This window comes from Ambystoma mexicanum, chromosome 4p (genome assembly GCF_040938575.1).
Source record: "Ambystoma mexicanum isolate Mex_15411 chromosome 4p, UKY_AmexF1_1, whole genome shotgun sequence".
NCBI lineage: Eukaryota > Metazoa > Chordata > Amphibia > Caudata > Ambystomatidae > Ambystoma > Ambystoma mexicanum.
Genome location: NC_090927.1, coordinates 133,266,848 through 133,283,887, shown reverse-complemented (window position 1 = coordinate 133,283,887; position 17,040 = coordinate 133,266,848). Strand labels below are relative to the sequence as shown.

Genomic DNA, 17,040 nt, shown 5'->3' with positions numbered 1-17,040 from the left:
ATCACTTTTTGATTGGGATTCTCTTTCAATCGGGGTCAAATGTAAGCATTTGTGACTGTACACCTGCGAATATGCAAGTGCAAAAAGAATTGTTGTCTATGGCCTCATATTTCTATACCTCTAAATACTGGCATAGCTGTTTTTGTTTTTTATGCAAATTTGCCACATGTGGCTGTACACTCTGTTTCCTGATCTATCTTGCAGGTGAATTCACCCCAGAGATGCAGTTGAGGATAAGACAAGAACTTGAGAAGGAAAAGAAGGTGGAGCCTTGGAAAGAGCAATTCTACGAGAGTTATTATGGGCAAAAGTAAGATGTTTCATTTTTAAGATTCAGACCTTCAATTGTGCAGATGAAAAAAGACTGTTTTGATTTTGGTGAAAAAATGTCACAACTGTAGGAATCTAAATGTTACCTCTATGGTGCTCAGATCTCTGCATTCAGGAAAGAATCTTCCATTTTAATAGACTGTTTCTTTCTCTGTGCCTGCTTCCACAGAGGTGTTTTTATGACCTCTCCTTAAGAGAATGATCTTTTCCCACTTCAGCGGAGCTTTTGCGTAGGAGCTTTGGAGGCTTATCTTCTTTGTCTACACCGGAGTCTGAGGGTTGCCTCATTGGCTGTTATCCAACGGTTGCAGATGCATAGTCACTAGGCTACTGTGATGTCTGTTGTTCTTCCTCTCTGTCAGTAACTTCAGACATCTGTGAGGGAGATTCATAAGTCACTGGTGGGAGGGCTTTGGACATAATCGGGCACAACCAGAATGCTTAAAGAGGGGGCTGTCAGAGAAGCAACATAGCCGAAGTTCACTGCATATGTCAGAAATTGGTTTGATGGGTTTGATATTGTGTTGCCATTTCTGCTGAGTCTGCTGCTTCAGGCCTTGTTACATAGATGTTCTCCTGAGGGTTCAGGGAACCAATGCCCTCTTAGATTTATGTAATTATGCTTTTTTCTGTTGCGTACCCTGACCACTGTTTGGGGAGGGCTAGCTCTGCTGGTGCCTTGCTAGGGATGCATTTCAGATTTTGTTACTCTGTTTTTCTTTGTAAATATGAATCCATGTGGAATAGTAACACGGTTCCTCTTGCCTGGAGCATTTTCATTGTGTTGGATTATGTATCGAGTGCATCTTACCTTCCTTTTATGGTCTACGTATTCCCTCCCCTTCCTCACCTTTCAGGTTAGCATAATTTGTGGCAGGGGGCTGTGAATTCCATTGGCTCCCTTTTGGGTATTTGTTGCATGGGTCTAGTCAACGTTTTAGCAGGACAACTTGTTTTAATGTTGACCTGACTCGGTTGGTCTCGTTGGCTTGAGGTGGGGGTTATTGCGCAAGACTGTTGAGAATGGTCCCCGAGGATCCTGCCCTTCGTGTCTCACTCGGTCATGCCGAGCGTCTGGTGAAGGACCCTCCAATCAAGTTTTGAAACTGGAATATTGGGTAAAGGGACAACTCTAATATCACTGAACTTGAAAGGGCTGAACAGCCCAATGGATTGCTGAGATTTTCTGAAACTTATCATACGTCAGGGCCGCAATGTGATCTTCCTGCAGAAGACAGATTCTTTTGTTTTTGCCTCAAGGGAAAATATTCTTAAGAATTTTAATTTTGATATCTTGAGCTGCTGCCACTCTGTCTGGGCATCTCAGGGCTCTGTCTAAAAGGGTAGCTATTGTATCCAAAATACAGGTATTCTATTGGGCCACTTATTGCCTAAAACCAGGGTCATTTTGTCTTTGAAGGCACATCAATGATTTTGAGGCATGGTATATGCCCCAAGTCATGTAGGTGGTGAATGTATGGATGTTTTGTATAGTAGACTGATTAAACTGGGGCAGAGATTATGCTAAAGGGGCAGGGGTCGATGTGAGGGGCACACACAATTTTAACATGGTCGAAGATCCGAACCTTAATAAAAAATGAGTGCTAACGCAGCATCAGTCCATGCATTGTGTGTGTATAGGTTTGCCTTTAAATACTGTATTGTATCCCTAAGTGTTAGTTCATTCAGCCTTTTGCAATCAGATGTGCCCTTATCCAATATCCTTTTAATATTATCCTGCAGAACACCCTTGGTGTCGAGGGACATTCATCCCAAGCTTTGCAAAGCCGCACTCTGCCCAGGCTATATGTACAATCCCATGTGTACATATCCAGCAAGTATTCTGGATAGTAGTGTAATGCAAAGTGTCTTCATTCATGTGCCATATGAAATGTGTGTCCTCATTCTGCTAGGCTACTTTGCACTACATTGTGCATTGATGCGCAGATATAATTGTGGTTCCAGTGAAATACTAATTTCTTTTCATTTTACTTTCATTCTTTAGCTCTGGTCTAAGCCTGGAGGAGTTCAATGAAATAACAGCAGAAGAAAGTACTTGTGAGGAAGCAACGCCAAAGCCCCCAGCTGACCAATGTACACCTTCAACTAATTCACATCTCTTTGATCTCAAAACTGAAGTGAAAGTTGAGCTGGAATCTGAGGAGCATGACCCAGAAGAAGCATCTCGGACCGAAGTAGATGAAAAGATTGAAGCAAAAATATTGCAAGCTTTAGATTCTTGTGTAGAGGCAGAGATTACCACTGCCGAGCCAAATAGCACCCCTGTGGATGAGTCTACAAAGATAAGTGAGGGCTCCACTCCGAAGAAAGCATTAGATTCACCCAGCGAAGATGAGGCACCTCCAAAGCTGTCAGTATCACCCACGCCTGCCAAGGAAGAGGAGCACAATGCACCATCTGCTGTGGAACTGTGCAAACCAAAGAGCTCCGAAGTGGTGGAAACCCCAACAGTGGCCTCCACCAGTGAGGTCATTCAGCAGGAGGTAGATGTCAAGGAGATTCCATCACCAGAGCAAATTGACAGCAACATAGAGCGCAACAAACGAAAATGTGCTGATCAGGTGGGAACTTCATTAAGCCCAGAAAAAAGAACGCGTGTGGCTGAGCCTCAGCAAGACCAGCAGTCATTTCGGATCATACCAGCACACTTCCCAGAATCTACAGAACAGCCACCAGAGCGAAAAGTTCCCCCACTCAAAGTAATGATCATTTATTTAATTTACATGCTTGATTTCCCTTCCCTTTTGGCTAAACAAAATTACAAGAGGTTTGTTGACACTGGAAGGGAGAGTTAAGTCTTCTTGTACACAACACACACATTCTCCTCTGGGGCATTCGGTATAGTTCTCTCCAGAAGGGTAAACACAGATTGGAGACAGTCAAGAGCTGGCTGTGATTTCACAAGTGTACCTGTGTAACATCCACCTCCCAAGTCTTAAACATGTAAACTTGTATACACTGATAGAGATGAGGTATGGAATACATGATGTACATCTGTTGTTCTTAAGGAGATACATAGAGTACAACTATACAAGAAACGACCTTAAAAGCAGAAGAGTACTGTCTGAAGTAGAGCCTTGTAGATGAGGAGTAGCAGCAAGGCATTTTGTATCACAGAAAGGATAGTAAATGCAGCCACAAAAGAATTTAAAAAACAAAATACAGATTTAGGGAAGTAATAAGTGCTAAGAATTTAGACCTAACATTCACGACTCTCTACTGTAGTGTGTATACCACCTCCAGTTTAACACATCTGCTGATTTGTAACAGATTGTTCCTCCTCTGCTATGAAACCTGAAAAGTTGTTTTCTTTAACTCCTCACCCAGCTTCTTTTAATTTACACTATATTTCTTTTCTTTTTTCCTGCTTAAATTGCACTTCATAATCCCTTCTGCTTATGTTGTCTTTCCTTCCTTTCTCCGTTTTCTTGAGCGTCTCTCTAATTTAACTAGCCTGGCCATTATGCCATCCCTACTTGATTAATCGCAAGTCCACTGATGGATGAAAAGGAATCATTGATGCATACTCTGGTCAATCCAGAGCAATTGATTTTAAAACTGTACTGGACTGAATGATTCACAAGATGGGACTCTTTTTACATACAACCAGCAAAGACCGGACTGTTGGATAACAATTCATTACTAGTTTGAAATGATCTAGGAAGGCTTGTACTATATACACAGCTGTAACGGCCACTTTTACGCTCTAAAAATAGGCAAATACTCTCAGCAATAAAATTGGGAAACTGCTACATAGGAGCTTGATCCTCCCTCTGCTTTCACCCACACAACTCATGGATATATCTGGATCAGTATTGCATGTAGTGCCACAGGAAGAAACTACTATTACTGCCTGAGCCACGGAAGTAGAATATATCTTTCAATGTGTACAAATAACTACCTGCAAAGAAATGAGGACAAAAACATTTGTTTAATGGTTAAAACATGTACTCCCTTATTGAATACTCCCATTGGGAATGGGACTCTTTACTCCCAACTTTAAAAAATGTGCAGTAAAATACACCACCTTGAAAGTCCTATCTGGAGCACTGTGTACACATCTACTTCGATTCTGCCCATGTTTTTTGCATTATTACATTCGTCTCATAAATCCATCTTTACTCTTTGGCATGGTCCCTGTCCTACAGTCTAGGCTTATTTTGCTCACCTTCTTGTGCGCTATGAATTGTTTGTGGATATTTCCTGCTGGCTTTAAAATATCACTGTTTATACTGCACTGAGTCGATTAGTATTTCTCAAAACATAATAATGGCAACAAGAAGCCAAGGTACCAGGGAGCCCCAAAAGGTATTCAGCAGCAGTGTGGCACAATGCCTCAAACGGCAGCACGTGTTTTCCATGGAAACCCCTATTGTCTTTCGTGATGCAGCCAAACCGCTACACTGAACATCTGGTGTGTCATCAGTGATTCCATGAGTCTTATTTGGAGAACCCCATAAGTCTGCCTTCTCTTTCCAAACTGGCCAGGCCACTTGTGCACCCCAACATGTCCTGCTGCTCCTCTTACTATGCTCTCCCCTCCTGTGCCACTCTGTCGATACATATACAGTGTGGTCTAGTTTATAGTGCAGAACAGTCTTGCTCTGTTCATTTGTGCACATGTTCTGTATAGGGGTTTCTTGAGTTGGGTGGGATTCCAAAGTTTTATACAGCATGATTGTAACACGTTCATGCCACGTGATAGTTCCTTTAGAGCTTGATGATCTGGCGATATATTAATCGTGGATACAAATTATAACCATCACAAAATTGGTCCTGGAATTTGGATGAAGAAAGATAATGATCATGCTGCCAGAGTTCAGTGAAATCCCATTTCTAAGACAAACAAATGAGTGTTTAAACGCTGGTCGGGATGTTGGAAGTTATCTAACTCTGAAGCAGTGAAGAGTTCCATATGGTATGAGCTTGAACAGCAAAACAGTTAACATAGTTGGTTTTGTAGTACCACTCTTGATTCATACAAACTGTCTTGGACTTGAGGGTAAGAGGAACATACATGCAAGAAATGAGCGTACTCCATGAATGCTTTCATGTGATGATGTGGTGACTGGTAACGTTGCTGCTAGTAAAAAGTGAGGTTTTAGCATACCCAAACCAAGAGTAGTTGTTAGCAGAGCTTATCAAAGTGCATACGGAGGGCCTTGCGTTCTTTTGGTCAGCTACTCAAAAGCAAGAAGGGATGTGGTAGATCAAAGTAAATATGAGAATTTAGAAGCTCTTCCTATTTAATCTCTTGTGTTATTAGAGTCCTTCGAACCACAGGTAACTTTAAGGCAGCTGGGACATGATTCAAAGTTAGGAAGGACTGAGCTACAATTGATTATCTTGGACTGTCTAGAGCAAACCGCCAGATGGGCAAATCCCTTAAATCGCGTGTTTCCCAGTTCATTGGCATTAAACTGAGAGAATGTAGGAGCTTGCTTATTGTGCCTTAAAATGTTAGAGAGGCTGGTGTTTATGGAAAAGGGCAATACAGAGCCACGTATACTTGTTACAGTGAATGCTCTAACTTTCACTAAGCACTTTGAAAAGACTATCAGTCTTGTGAACCAAGTGTCTTCGTGCACCAATGAAACTCTTTAGGGCAATAGCATAGATGATGAACCACCACGTGGCTAAGGAGAACTGGTTGTTTCTAAAATGGAATCAGAATTGTGTGTAGGGCGGGTGAAGGGGACTAGCACACACAGGAGCTGCCTTGTTTCATCAATGCCATCCTCCCTCAAAGTGCAGTATAACAGTCTTAAATCTTGGAGTATTGCTTAACATGCTAACTTTAAAAGTTAAGGGTAGGGCAGTGCTCAGGTGACACTTTACTCTGAACCGATCTCATATAATGATTTTTTGTTTGAAGGCCTACCTAAAAGCTTATGACAGACTAGTCGTTTTAGCATAGATTTAAGCTCACTGTCCTCGACTAACCTTGTGCATTAGGGTTGGTAGTGTATCTGTGAGAAGGGTGCAATCTCACTGTGGAAAATAAATCACTGAAAGCTTGTGAGGGCAAAAGTTGAATTTCAGATTGCATCTGCTAGCCAATAAAATATCTACATTGCAAATCAATGTATACCTTGGTCACCCTACATGATGCGATCCGTGATTCAATGTTTCTGGTTAGGTATTCTGGAATGTAGGCTTAAATCTGTGAGTGAGTGGGGCAGGTCTCTGTGATTCACGGGCTCCAAAATCCAGTAGGTTCCACGATGCACACTTAAGGAAAATGTAATGTATACTTTTTTTCAGGCTAGCTTAATTGAATATCTTCTTTGTTCTGTGGAAACCCTTTTGGATTTTGCGATCTGGCGGAGAGCTCTGCCCCAAACTTTGGAGCTTGCTAGTTTGTGTTGCTTTTAGAACGCATTCAAGTTGTGTTTAAATATTTCTAATAGGTTTCTCTTTAAAGTCTCATGTCTTTGTTGTACAAACTTTCTTTTCTCTGTTTTATTAACTCCACTTTTGTTTTCCTCTTCAGATACCATTCTCGAGGTTTACTGCAATGCCATTTGCTGCCTGCCAGGTCTCTCCCAGGGCTGCTTTTCCAACCCCCGTTACCAGTCCTGGGAGAACAGGAGCCCGAACCCTGGCAGATATCAAGGCAAAGGCTAACCTGGCCAGAGCACAACGAGCAGCTGCTGCAGCTGCAGCAGCCGCAGCTGCTTCAGTCGGAGATTCTGTCCCAGGTCCTGGCCCAGGAGGCGGAGGTCCAGGAGGAGGGGACAATCGATGTGGAAGTAAAGCCAATGAAACTGGAAGCCAGGTTGTCACCATGGAACTGGGAAGAACTGGAAGCAGGGGAGGTGAGGGGGGACCTGTGCAACCTCATCTGGACATCCAATCCAGTGCAGAAGCGGCGACCACGCTCGCATCACCAGCTCACAGTGGGTCAAGAACACAATTACAGCAAACCCTCAATGTACAATCCAGAGCTCCAGCCGGTGCCGCAGGTTTACCTTCCACATCTGACACCGGAAACCCTTCTGCACTAGAAAAGATAAATGCAGGCACACCACAATGTGCGGATAGGAACCATGGAGATAGGACAAACAACCTACAAACACAAAATTCCACTAGCTCCAGCCCACTTCAAGCTGCTAATAGTGCCAGGCAGGAAAAAGCACGTTCGTTTTCATCAGGTTTAACCTCACCACAAACTCCATCCTCTGTGCTCTCCCCTGCAGTTGTTGGACATCCAGCTCTAAGTAACAAACCCAGTGAAGTTGTTGCTCTGAGGAAGAATGTAGAAAGCACACCCCAGCCTAACACAACACTGCCATGCTCTGGTAACAAGGGTAATGTGTTAGTGGCATCCTCATGTTCATCAATGGATAATGTCACCGTAATTTCACGTGCTTCGGTTACACCGACAGTTTCTCAGGCCACTGTCTCTGTTTCATCTTCTGTTTCAACTCCACTCTGCAGCACTTTGCCAATGGCTTCCTGCCTTAAATCTCAAGGAGAAACCTCAGGTATGAAGGCAAGCATGAGCATCCCTTCGACTAACCCTCTGGTTACTCGGCTGCTGCAAGGGAAAGCTATGCCACTGGAGAAAGTCCTGTCCAAACCTCTAAAAGCAGAAATTCAAAATGTTCCCCTAACTCTGGTTGAAAAGAGGAAGACCCTCCATCCCTCGGTTGCTCCATGGTCAATGGGAAGCAGTATTGCAAGTGCAGAAAGTCATGAGAGACAGCCAAACATAGCAATGGAGCACATGGACAGGATCATCCACCACAGCAGATACTTTCCACAGGTGCAAAAGCCCTTGTTCTCAGGAAAGGATGAGAGGGACACAAACATCAACCAACCACAAAGCCAAGGGACATTGTACAAGGTGTCGCAGGGAAACATACAACAGATACCAAGTTCTGTGTCGGTCCTGCAGCCAGCTCCCATATACCATGCTCCTGCAAGCTATCCACCAGAAAATGTATCTGCTAGTCATCGGTTTATGTTGGGTTTTACTGGAAGGAGGACATGTAAACCTGCAATGTCTGGCCATTATCTCCTCAACATTTCAACATACGGCAGAGGTTCAGAGAGCTTCAGGAGGGCTCATGCTCCCAATACCGAAAGCCAACTGTTTTTAAATAGTGCTGAGCATGGACCCAATGCAGACTCTAGAGAGTATGAAAGTGAAGTTGCTGAGGAAAGTGACATTGACGATGATGGTGCATCATGTACAGATGGTGAAGACATTGAAGATGGGCCTGAAAGCACTATGGTCAATGCCACTCGGTTTGTTGATCACCGTGAAACAAGCCCAAAGCCCAACAGAGTGGACAATAATTTGCAGGCGTCTAGCAAAACTGTAAAACTAGACCCAGCCCATTTGGAACAGGAGGCCACTCCTAAACAGAGATTGAATCTGTTACAAGGGCAACAGTCATATGATGAAGCTGCCTTAGCACGAGGTTTCATCCAGGCTGCTCAAGCCAGAATGGTGAATGTTCTAGGTGGGAAATTGATACACAGCACTCCAGAGCTCTACCAGCTCTCTGCTCCACCTGTTGACTATCAGGTGCATCCAACTCCGCTTATTTCGCACTTACAAACACCGAGGTTGTACGGCAATGCTTCGCTTTTAGGTGGATCTAGTTATGGGGGGGTGATAAATGTTTCCACTTCTCCGAATGTAAACAATAGCCCTGTCTTGCAACTAGGTGGCAACCAAGACTCAAATAGCACCAGCAATGTCATGTCCTTTTCTGTGACTGTCACAACCATCCCTGCTGGCCATGCCCTGAACCCTGCCAACCACGGGCAGCCCATTTCCGTTAAAGCCTTCACTGGAGACGGCGGGATTGATTCTCCTTCCAAATGTTACTGTAGGTTGAAAGCCATGATCGTGTGCAAGGGCTGTGGTGCCTTCTGCCACGATGACTGCATTGGGCCGTCTAAACTGTGTGTCTCGTGTCTTGTTGTGCGCTAGTAGCATGCCTGTTCTTGCAGGGTGTGGTGCTCATTTGCAGAAAGATGAAAATGAGCTATTTCCTTGTACAAGAGAACTGTATAAGTCTGAAGCACAGTTTTGCATTAGCTTTGAAAAAAGAGCACCTTTCTGTTGGCCGAGTCACTGTAGACTTAGTGAATTATGACAAGACTTTGCACTTGAGGAATCGTGTAAATACGCCACAAAATTTCTTACAAATTATATATATATATATTTTTTACAGATTTTTAGGAGAAACCTATTGACTTGCTGTTATGTTCCATCAGCCCCCTCTCTTGGTACCAAGCATTAACAATCCCCAACAGATATCTTGCTTGGAAACTCTTTTGAATTCAATATTAACTTTTTAAAACTATTTCTTGGCGAAGTAAACACGCTCTACGTTATTTGTGCATATTCTGTACTCCTAGTTGTCCTTAAACAACTGTGCCTATTTTGTCACCGTGTTCATTCCCATTCAGTATTTTCAACAATACTGTGGCGGGGACTGGCCCAGGTTGTGTGATATTGTCTGATTTACCATGTCACCTCTCTATTGTGTCTAACTCTCTAGCGTTGGTTCATAGTTTTCACTGCGATGATGAAACAAACACTTTGGGTAGTCACCCATGTCAAAGTGGTACGAGTGTAACATGGGATGTATGCAGTCTGGTATAAATATGATATGAGAACTCTATTTTCTTCAAGTGTTTATTGGCAGGAAATTTAGTGGAAAGCAGACAAGTGACCACTGAGAAAGCGTGCACATTTCTTTGCAAAACAGATTAGCTTGGTAAGACTGTACGCACTGGTTCGTTCTTTAGATGGCGAACGTTAGGGACAGGAGGAAGTCCAAGTGATGCATGTAATCTCATGTGGGCATTTTAATTGAGTCCTGATTTGTGAACTCTTGCTGCAGAACATTGTTGCCTTATTTATATCGATCAGACATCTGGACTACTTTTCGGTTCGCAGGGACCAATTTGTTCTATGTTTTGGAAGAGCCATCATGGCTTTTGAGTCCTTTATTGGAAAGAAGTCCCCTGGTGTACCCAGTTCATTAGGGGAGTGGCTAGAGCCCCGTAAACATCAGTTTACCAATTGGAGAGAATTGCGGTACCCATGTACTTTGCATATTCATTACTTGTCATGGCGGTGGTATGAAAGCTAATAGATGACCACGCTTCTTGCTCAATTACTTTTTTCCTAAATAGACCACATCGCTAATGATGTGAATGTAAAGTAACAACACGGTTTTATTTCAAAAATTATCTTCACCTCCCCCAAAAAAGCCAATCCCTTTTTCCTCCAAACAAGAAGACCCTCCCAGATATTTGTTTGCTTTGAATGAACATTGCATTTTATACTAAAAATACTCCATTCACATTAACTGCAGGCGCATTAGGCGTTCTGTGTGCTTGTTGGCTGCATGGTGTAACAGGTTTCCTGAAGATGACCACCACCTCATTGGCCCCTTGTATTGTGTAGACAATCTAGCTAATGGGTCTAACACCCGTTCTTGCTCAGTTATCTAGTAGATATGGTAAAGTATGGCTAAATCTAAGGCCCCAATTAACAGGATATTAACGTGATATCTGTCTCATTGAATTCGAACCAAATGTATTATGAAATCTTAGGTTATTATTCAGTTGGAAGCATGTTAAAGTCCTGCATCGTTCAACTATATTAAAGTTATCTGAGCAATATTCTGCGCAGACACTGGGGATCCCTCAATAAACAGCCAACGGCGTTCAATTAACAGCCGTTTGCCTGGGATGAAATTCCATAGCTGTGTATAATTAAGGATGTTGCAAGTCATCCAAGACTTTTCGACCATACACGGCAAAGGACAGCAAGTTACATGTCCTTTGTTAGGGCATAGTACGCCAATGTGGCTTGGAATATCGTCATATGGATTTGTAGGTGTGATGATGTGGCCACAAGGGGACTTCGGGCTTTTTTTTCCTTACCCCTTAGAGGGTGTGTTGTTAGGATGTCTTCATTTGAATACCATATGTACAAACTGGAAATGTAGAATTATGCAATACGTATCACTGTGTGTTATGCTGTTACTCAAGGTCGACTTCCCAAGTTCAGTTAAATTCAGAAGTGCATTGTTTGCCTAGAATTACAGACTAGCTATCTGAGCATGCCTTGTTCTCCAGGAGCAACCTTTGTTAGGGGTGTGGAAAACAGCTAGCTTCCTCTCCATCTGCAAAGCCTAGGTTTTATGTCAGGGCCTGTATTCACGTCCATAAGTATGCATCATATTTGTCATGGAAACACCACTTTTATGTCTTCCTTGTATTGTTTTGCTGTCACCACTTAATGACGTGATTTTAAACCAAAGAAATGTCGCCTTGGACAGTGGAGAAGAGGCTAGCTTTATAATCAATAGGTAGTACTAGTGTCCTCTAAATTCAGAATATCAAAGCCTGATGGGGAACAAATTTCACCAATATCCTAATCTAAAACTCCTACCATATAAAAACGTTGTGTGTATGTTGCATATATATGTGCAGAAATGTGTGTGTGTGTATGTATATATATAATATATTAGAAAATATTGTTTTCAATACAGATCACATGTATTCTACAGATTACCGAAGAGACATTTAATGATCTACAGTCTCCACGCAATGCATCTAAATAACATCAAAATTATGCACACTGGTAAAAGAATGCCTGTTTTGTTAGCTCAGTTTTTGTTCTCGATTGAGCTTCTCAAAGAATCACCAATTTCATTCATTTAACTAACTTAGAATTATAATATTGTTCTTCAGGCCAGCTGTGTCTGAGCCATTTACGGGATTTCTCAGGGTACGTCTGTGTGGACCCCACTTGAGTGTCGTGGCTTAAAACCATGTATAATAAGAGAGGTGTCCTGGGAGATGGGACATTGCCACATTATTAATAGCTGCAGCATTCCTGCTCTAGGTGCACCCTTTCGTGAACTTTTTCAGTACTCCCCTGTTTTAAGCAATAGTGCCCTAAAGCGCATAGTTTTTCCAAATGTTCATGATCATTATGACAGCGGACCCTCTGATTTCCTCTTTACCCAGTGCCTCCCGCTAGACCTATATAAGGTCCACCTGTGCTTTTGCTTCGGTAGACTTTGGATTTCTGGTACCGTTGAGAGTGGCTCACGCTGCCTCTTACCAAATGAGTTGTGTTTCATGGAGAGAGGACCATGCCATCATGCTCCGCTCAATTTTTTACAAAGAGTACATGCAAAGAAGAGTGCTTTCAAATTAACGTCTGAAGCCATCTTGGACAAACTGTCCTTTGTGAATCAAGCAATAATTAACCACATTGAGTAATGTTTTTGGCGGGTCCTGTTGGTCTCTTAGTTGCTAGACTCGGGGGAAGCTTCTTTATTGTTCACCTGGGTGATGGGGCCGAAGGAGCTGTGATGGGATGGCTATCAGGTTGCTCATGTCTTCTTTGTGGTGGAAAATTCCTGTCTTGCTTGGGTGTTCCTCTTTAAGTTTCTTGCCAAGCGTAACTGTACAGTGTGCACATAATGCGGTAGATATATTCAGCCAAACTACACTTAGATTAACAAATTGGCCAAGTGTGCAAAATTAAATGTTGCACCTCTAACCCGAGTGATGGTTTATTGCACTGTATGTACAAGCATGCAAACAAAAAAGCATGGATTTAATCTTTCAACTGACGAACAATTTTTCTTGGCTTTTTTCATCGTTTTGAATGTATTTGGCAAGTCGGCACTCAGTGTGCCTGTCTTTTACCCTTTGCAATGGAAGTACCCTCAACAAGACATCTTAAATTCACTTTTTAGTTCTCCTTGTTATCAGATTGATTCTTGTAAGGGCTATGTTGACAAAGCCTAAATAGGTGTGTCAAAAGGACTCTGTGGATGGGCTGGTGGTTTATGGATATAGCTATGCACTATGATCACTAATTATTAACTATGCTCTATAGTATATTTTTATCTTTACCCCCAAGTGTGGAGCCATTTTTCTTGTGCTAATGGATTCCATGGACGATTTCATTGACCTGGGTCTGAACTGTCAACATATGATTGTGCCTGGAGCACTGGGAAGTCGTATATACAGCGGACATGTCGTCCTAAGGTCCCTGTCAAATAATGAGTGATCAGTAGATATACCTACAAGATCATTGCATTGAAGGGAAGGAATATGTTAACGGAACTGTTTGTCCATTAATTAGCTGCTAATATAGAAATAATTCCATTGATTACCCCTCACGGAGAACACGGAGAAAACACAAGGTTATCATGTCACATAGTGGAACATATCCAGGGTGCTGCTGTTATTCTTATGTTAAGCCCTACCTGACCTCTTGAGTGTGCTATTTTTCATTGCTATTTTCACATATCTAAATATCCTAGATCTTATTGGTTCTCGCCTATTTGCCCCAAGTTCCCTGTGCAGCTTTCGTCTGCATACACTGTGATTCTGGTAGCCTAGCCATTCAGTACTTACCGACACCAATGCTAGCGCATCAAATAACGTTATACTACCTGGCACCCCATTTATGTTTTTTATACATTGATTTTATGGGGATTTCAGAGCTTCTTCCCACCTCTGCAGTTCTACTGTATAAGTAGTCCTACAAGAAGGGGGTTGCAAGAAAAGCTATTTTTATACACTCAGTTCAGTATAGCTCCCTGTCCTGTAATGGTCGTATGTCGTGATTGAATTTGATATTGCAGGTGTACCTATTTCAAGGCTTTGTGATGCATTCCCTACTGTTTTCTCACACTGGTTGCCTTGAAGTCCGCGTAAATGCAAAACTAGATGCTAAACTACTTGTGCCACTCTGATGGTGCATCGGAAGCACAAATTTCCTTATGCCTGTCTTGTTTTGTGATTGTGTCATGTGGCATGCTTACAGGTCCTACCAGGTATTTCCTTTTGCCGGAGGCATCCCTCTCCTTTTTGTTTCTTTTGGGCTTTTCGAGAGGTCAGTGGGACTATACAGGGTAGCATATGTTTAGAGCAGTTGCCTCTCAGCTGGCACATTGTGCTTGTGTAAAGCAGCGGCTGTTCCGTGTGCTTGATGAGAAGCTTTGGGTAGCACTGCTGGGTTCCGAGTCAATATGGCGGCAGTTCCCTTGATATGTTCTGTATTCCCATCCCAAAATGGCATTGGCTTTCCCAGAAATTATGTTCCAAGGTTTTATCCTTCATAAATCGGTAAACAAAACTGATCACTGAAGCAATCGGGTGCTCTCACTGAACCATTGTGCCAAGCCCTGTGTTTTCATACATTGCAATTCTTTTTCTATGCATTTCCTGTGATTTTTGAATTACTATGTTTTCCTTTTTCTGTCGTATTCACCTTACTATGAACGGCAGCATGCTCTTCCATAGGCCGTCTCCTATCAAGCTGCAGTTCTGAGATGTCATTGTTACCTACTAGTTGCAGTCCTCTCCCCAGCGGAATTCTCTCTGTATCCACAGCCTTGTATTACCAAGAGTTGTTTTAGGGTTTTCTTTTTTAAGGGTGGCCTGTCCTTTGCCCTCATCTAGAACAATTCTTGCCTCATCAAGAGTCTGTATTGCCTTGGTGATGGGTCACCTATCCCCAAGCATCTCATCCAAAAAGGAAGACCTAAGAGGGCAGTTGCATCCAGCCAGTCACATCTTGTCAGTACTATGCGATAAATTTGTTTTTCTGCTCTTTTCTTTTTGCAAAAGCTTTCCAATTTGAAATGGTTTGTTTGATGTCGTTAATTTATTGTAGAGTTAATTCCCTGACAGCTCAACTGCACAGTTACGTCAGATGGCAAAGTTTGACATGCCTATGTTCGGTAACTTATCTCTTGATTGAACTAATTTTCCTGCTATTTAAGAGTATTGTAACCCAGTTTACTGCCCGATGACTCTTCCCCGTTCTTCAAACTGCTTTTTTATTCCTTTCCGTGGGCTTGATATTCTAAAGCATTTCTGGAATTGGGCATCGTCATTCACTATCCTTATCCATTTCCTCTTACCACAAGTCAAAGGCAATACTCTGTTCAATATCATCAAACCCATTCCTATCACATCTCCCTTAATGGCAAACGGCACTGAGGTGTTTCTTCATTTCTTGAGGTCATGGAGTCACTAGCAGATTTGTTATTTTGTAACAAGTTAAGATGGATGGCTGGCTGGGAAATTTTGTTTTAATAACCTTATTGTGCCCTTTTGTGAGCAGAGAGTTGCTGTTTTTCCTCTTTGTTCAGTTTATTTCCTTGAGATTTGGTTTTTCACCTAGTGAAACAAGTGTAGAGCTTATATGCATATACAAGTCACACCCAAGGACCTTAAAATGATGTGGGCTTTCAATCACCGCTTTATACCGGGAATCATTCCTGATCTACACTAATAAATATTCCTATGGTGTAGCGAAAGCTAACATAATGTCTGTGAGCGTATGATGTGTGAACCAGTTTTGGATTGAGTACCAGCTCTTTGTTATGCTGACATGAAAATAAAAATATGAATAATGCATAAAATAAATCATTTGGATATATACAGTGCAAATTCCTTATTTTAACTGTTCATCTGTGAGACTTTGTAAATTCATTGCAAAAGAGCTTTTTGTAATATATGTATATGTGTCGAAAGAAACTAAAACCTTTAAAATATTTACAGGGTAATATGTCCATGGACTTGTACAGGCGCATGTTGAATGTTAAATGCAATATTTTCTGAATTTGAATGGAACTTCAAACACATGTTTTTTCATACATGCATTGAAATAAAGTTTTCTTAAACAGAAACATTTTAAAATGTTAAACAGAAATGTTCTAAATTGTTTACTAAATGTTGATTCTTTTCTATCCCAGGGGTTTGTAGAATAGTTTAGAATTTGTTTCCGAAATCGTCTTTATAAAAGGGACTGTTAAAACCAGAACTGTGGGTATGTACAGAAAAGTTCAGGTTGACGGCATTTTAAAATAGTCATATATTTTCACAGATAATATAGAAAATCATATTTTGCATAAAAAGATTTTTAAGCATTTTAAAAATGTTATTGTATATAAATTCATTTTCTTCACCAGGTTGTTTTCCTTCTATGATTCTTGTATAAGTAAAGAGCATTAAAGCGTTTTGCAAGTACCTGTTTATCACGGCACACAGTATGGCTCTGATTGCAGATTAACCCATTGGACAATCTTGTTGGATTGTGAATGTGTGCTGTCATTTAACATGTTACCTCAAAGGTCAAATAAAAAATAGGGAAGTGAATGCCTCTGTGTTTTTCTAGTCTCTATAAGCTAATGTTAATTCCTGTGGCATACGTTTCACCCAAACGTGTCTAAATTTGAACTTGCCATATGTCATGAACCTGTCTAGTTGCAATATTCTATTTTTGGTACCGGAACCTCTCTCCCCCCTCTCCTCCTCCGTCATCTCAACAAAAAAAAGACAGGAACAGAAAAACCAAGAACAAAAACTGCAACAGGTATTGCGGACCAGCCTTCTACCAACGGGGTATTCAGCTGGGCCATCGCTGCATCTTCAGTAGGAGGTCATGAGACCTCTGGTTAGACCGGTAAGTTTGCAATCTTGAGGCTTGTGTTGCACAGGACCGTCTATGGCTCATTCTTGAAGTAGGTGGTTGAGACCCCGACATTCCCGGTAGGCTCTTTGCTGTTTCGCGTTGTGTTCCTGTGCGGAGTCATCTGGAGTCAGGAGGGCACCAAGATGAGGGGTTTTAGGCATCCGTGTTCCACCAATAAAACTTTCTGGGATAATTTGGATTAC

At 41.9% G+C, this 17,040-nt stretch overlaps 1 protein-coding gene across 3 annotated transcripts in view; it reads left to right on the top strand.

Annotated features, from left to right (window-relative positions):
- ASXL2 (ASXL transcriptional regulator 2) overlaps positions 1–16,521 on the top strand; it is a 747,150-nt gene extending 730,629 nt beyond the window's left edge. For all 3 annotated transcript variants that reach the window (XM_069605568.1, XM_069605569.1, XM_069605570.1), the window contains 3 exons: positions 205–310; positions 2,336–3,050; positions 6,845–16,521. In XM_069605568.1, coding sequence (XP_069461669.1) covers positions 205–310; positions 2,336–3,050; positions 6,845–9,298 — 3,275 coding nt within the window. In that variant the 3' untranslated portion in view covers positions 9,299–16,521. The remainder of the gene's footprint in view (positions 1–204; positions 311–2,335; positions 3,051–6,844) is intronic.
- The last annotated feature ends 519 nt before the right edge of the window (positions 16,522–17,040 follow it).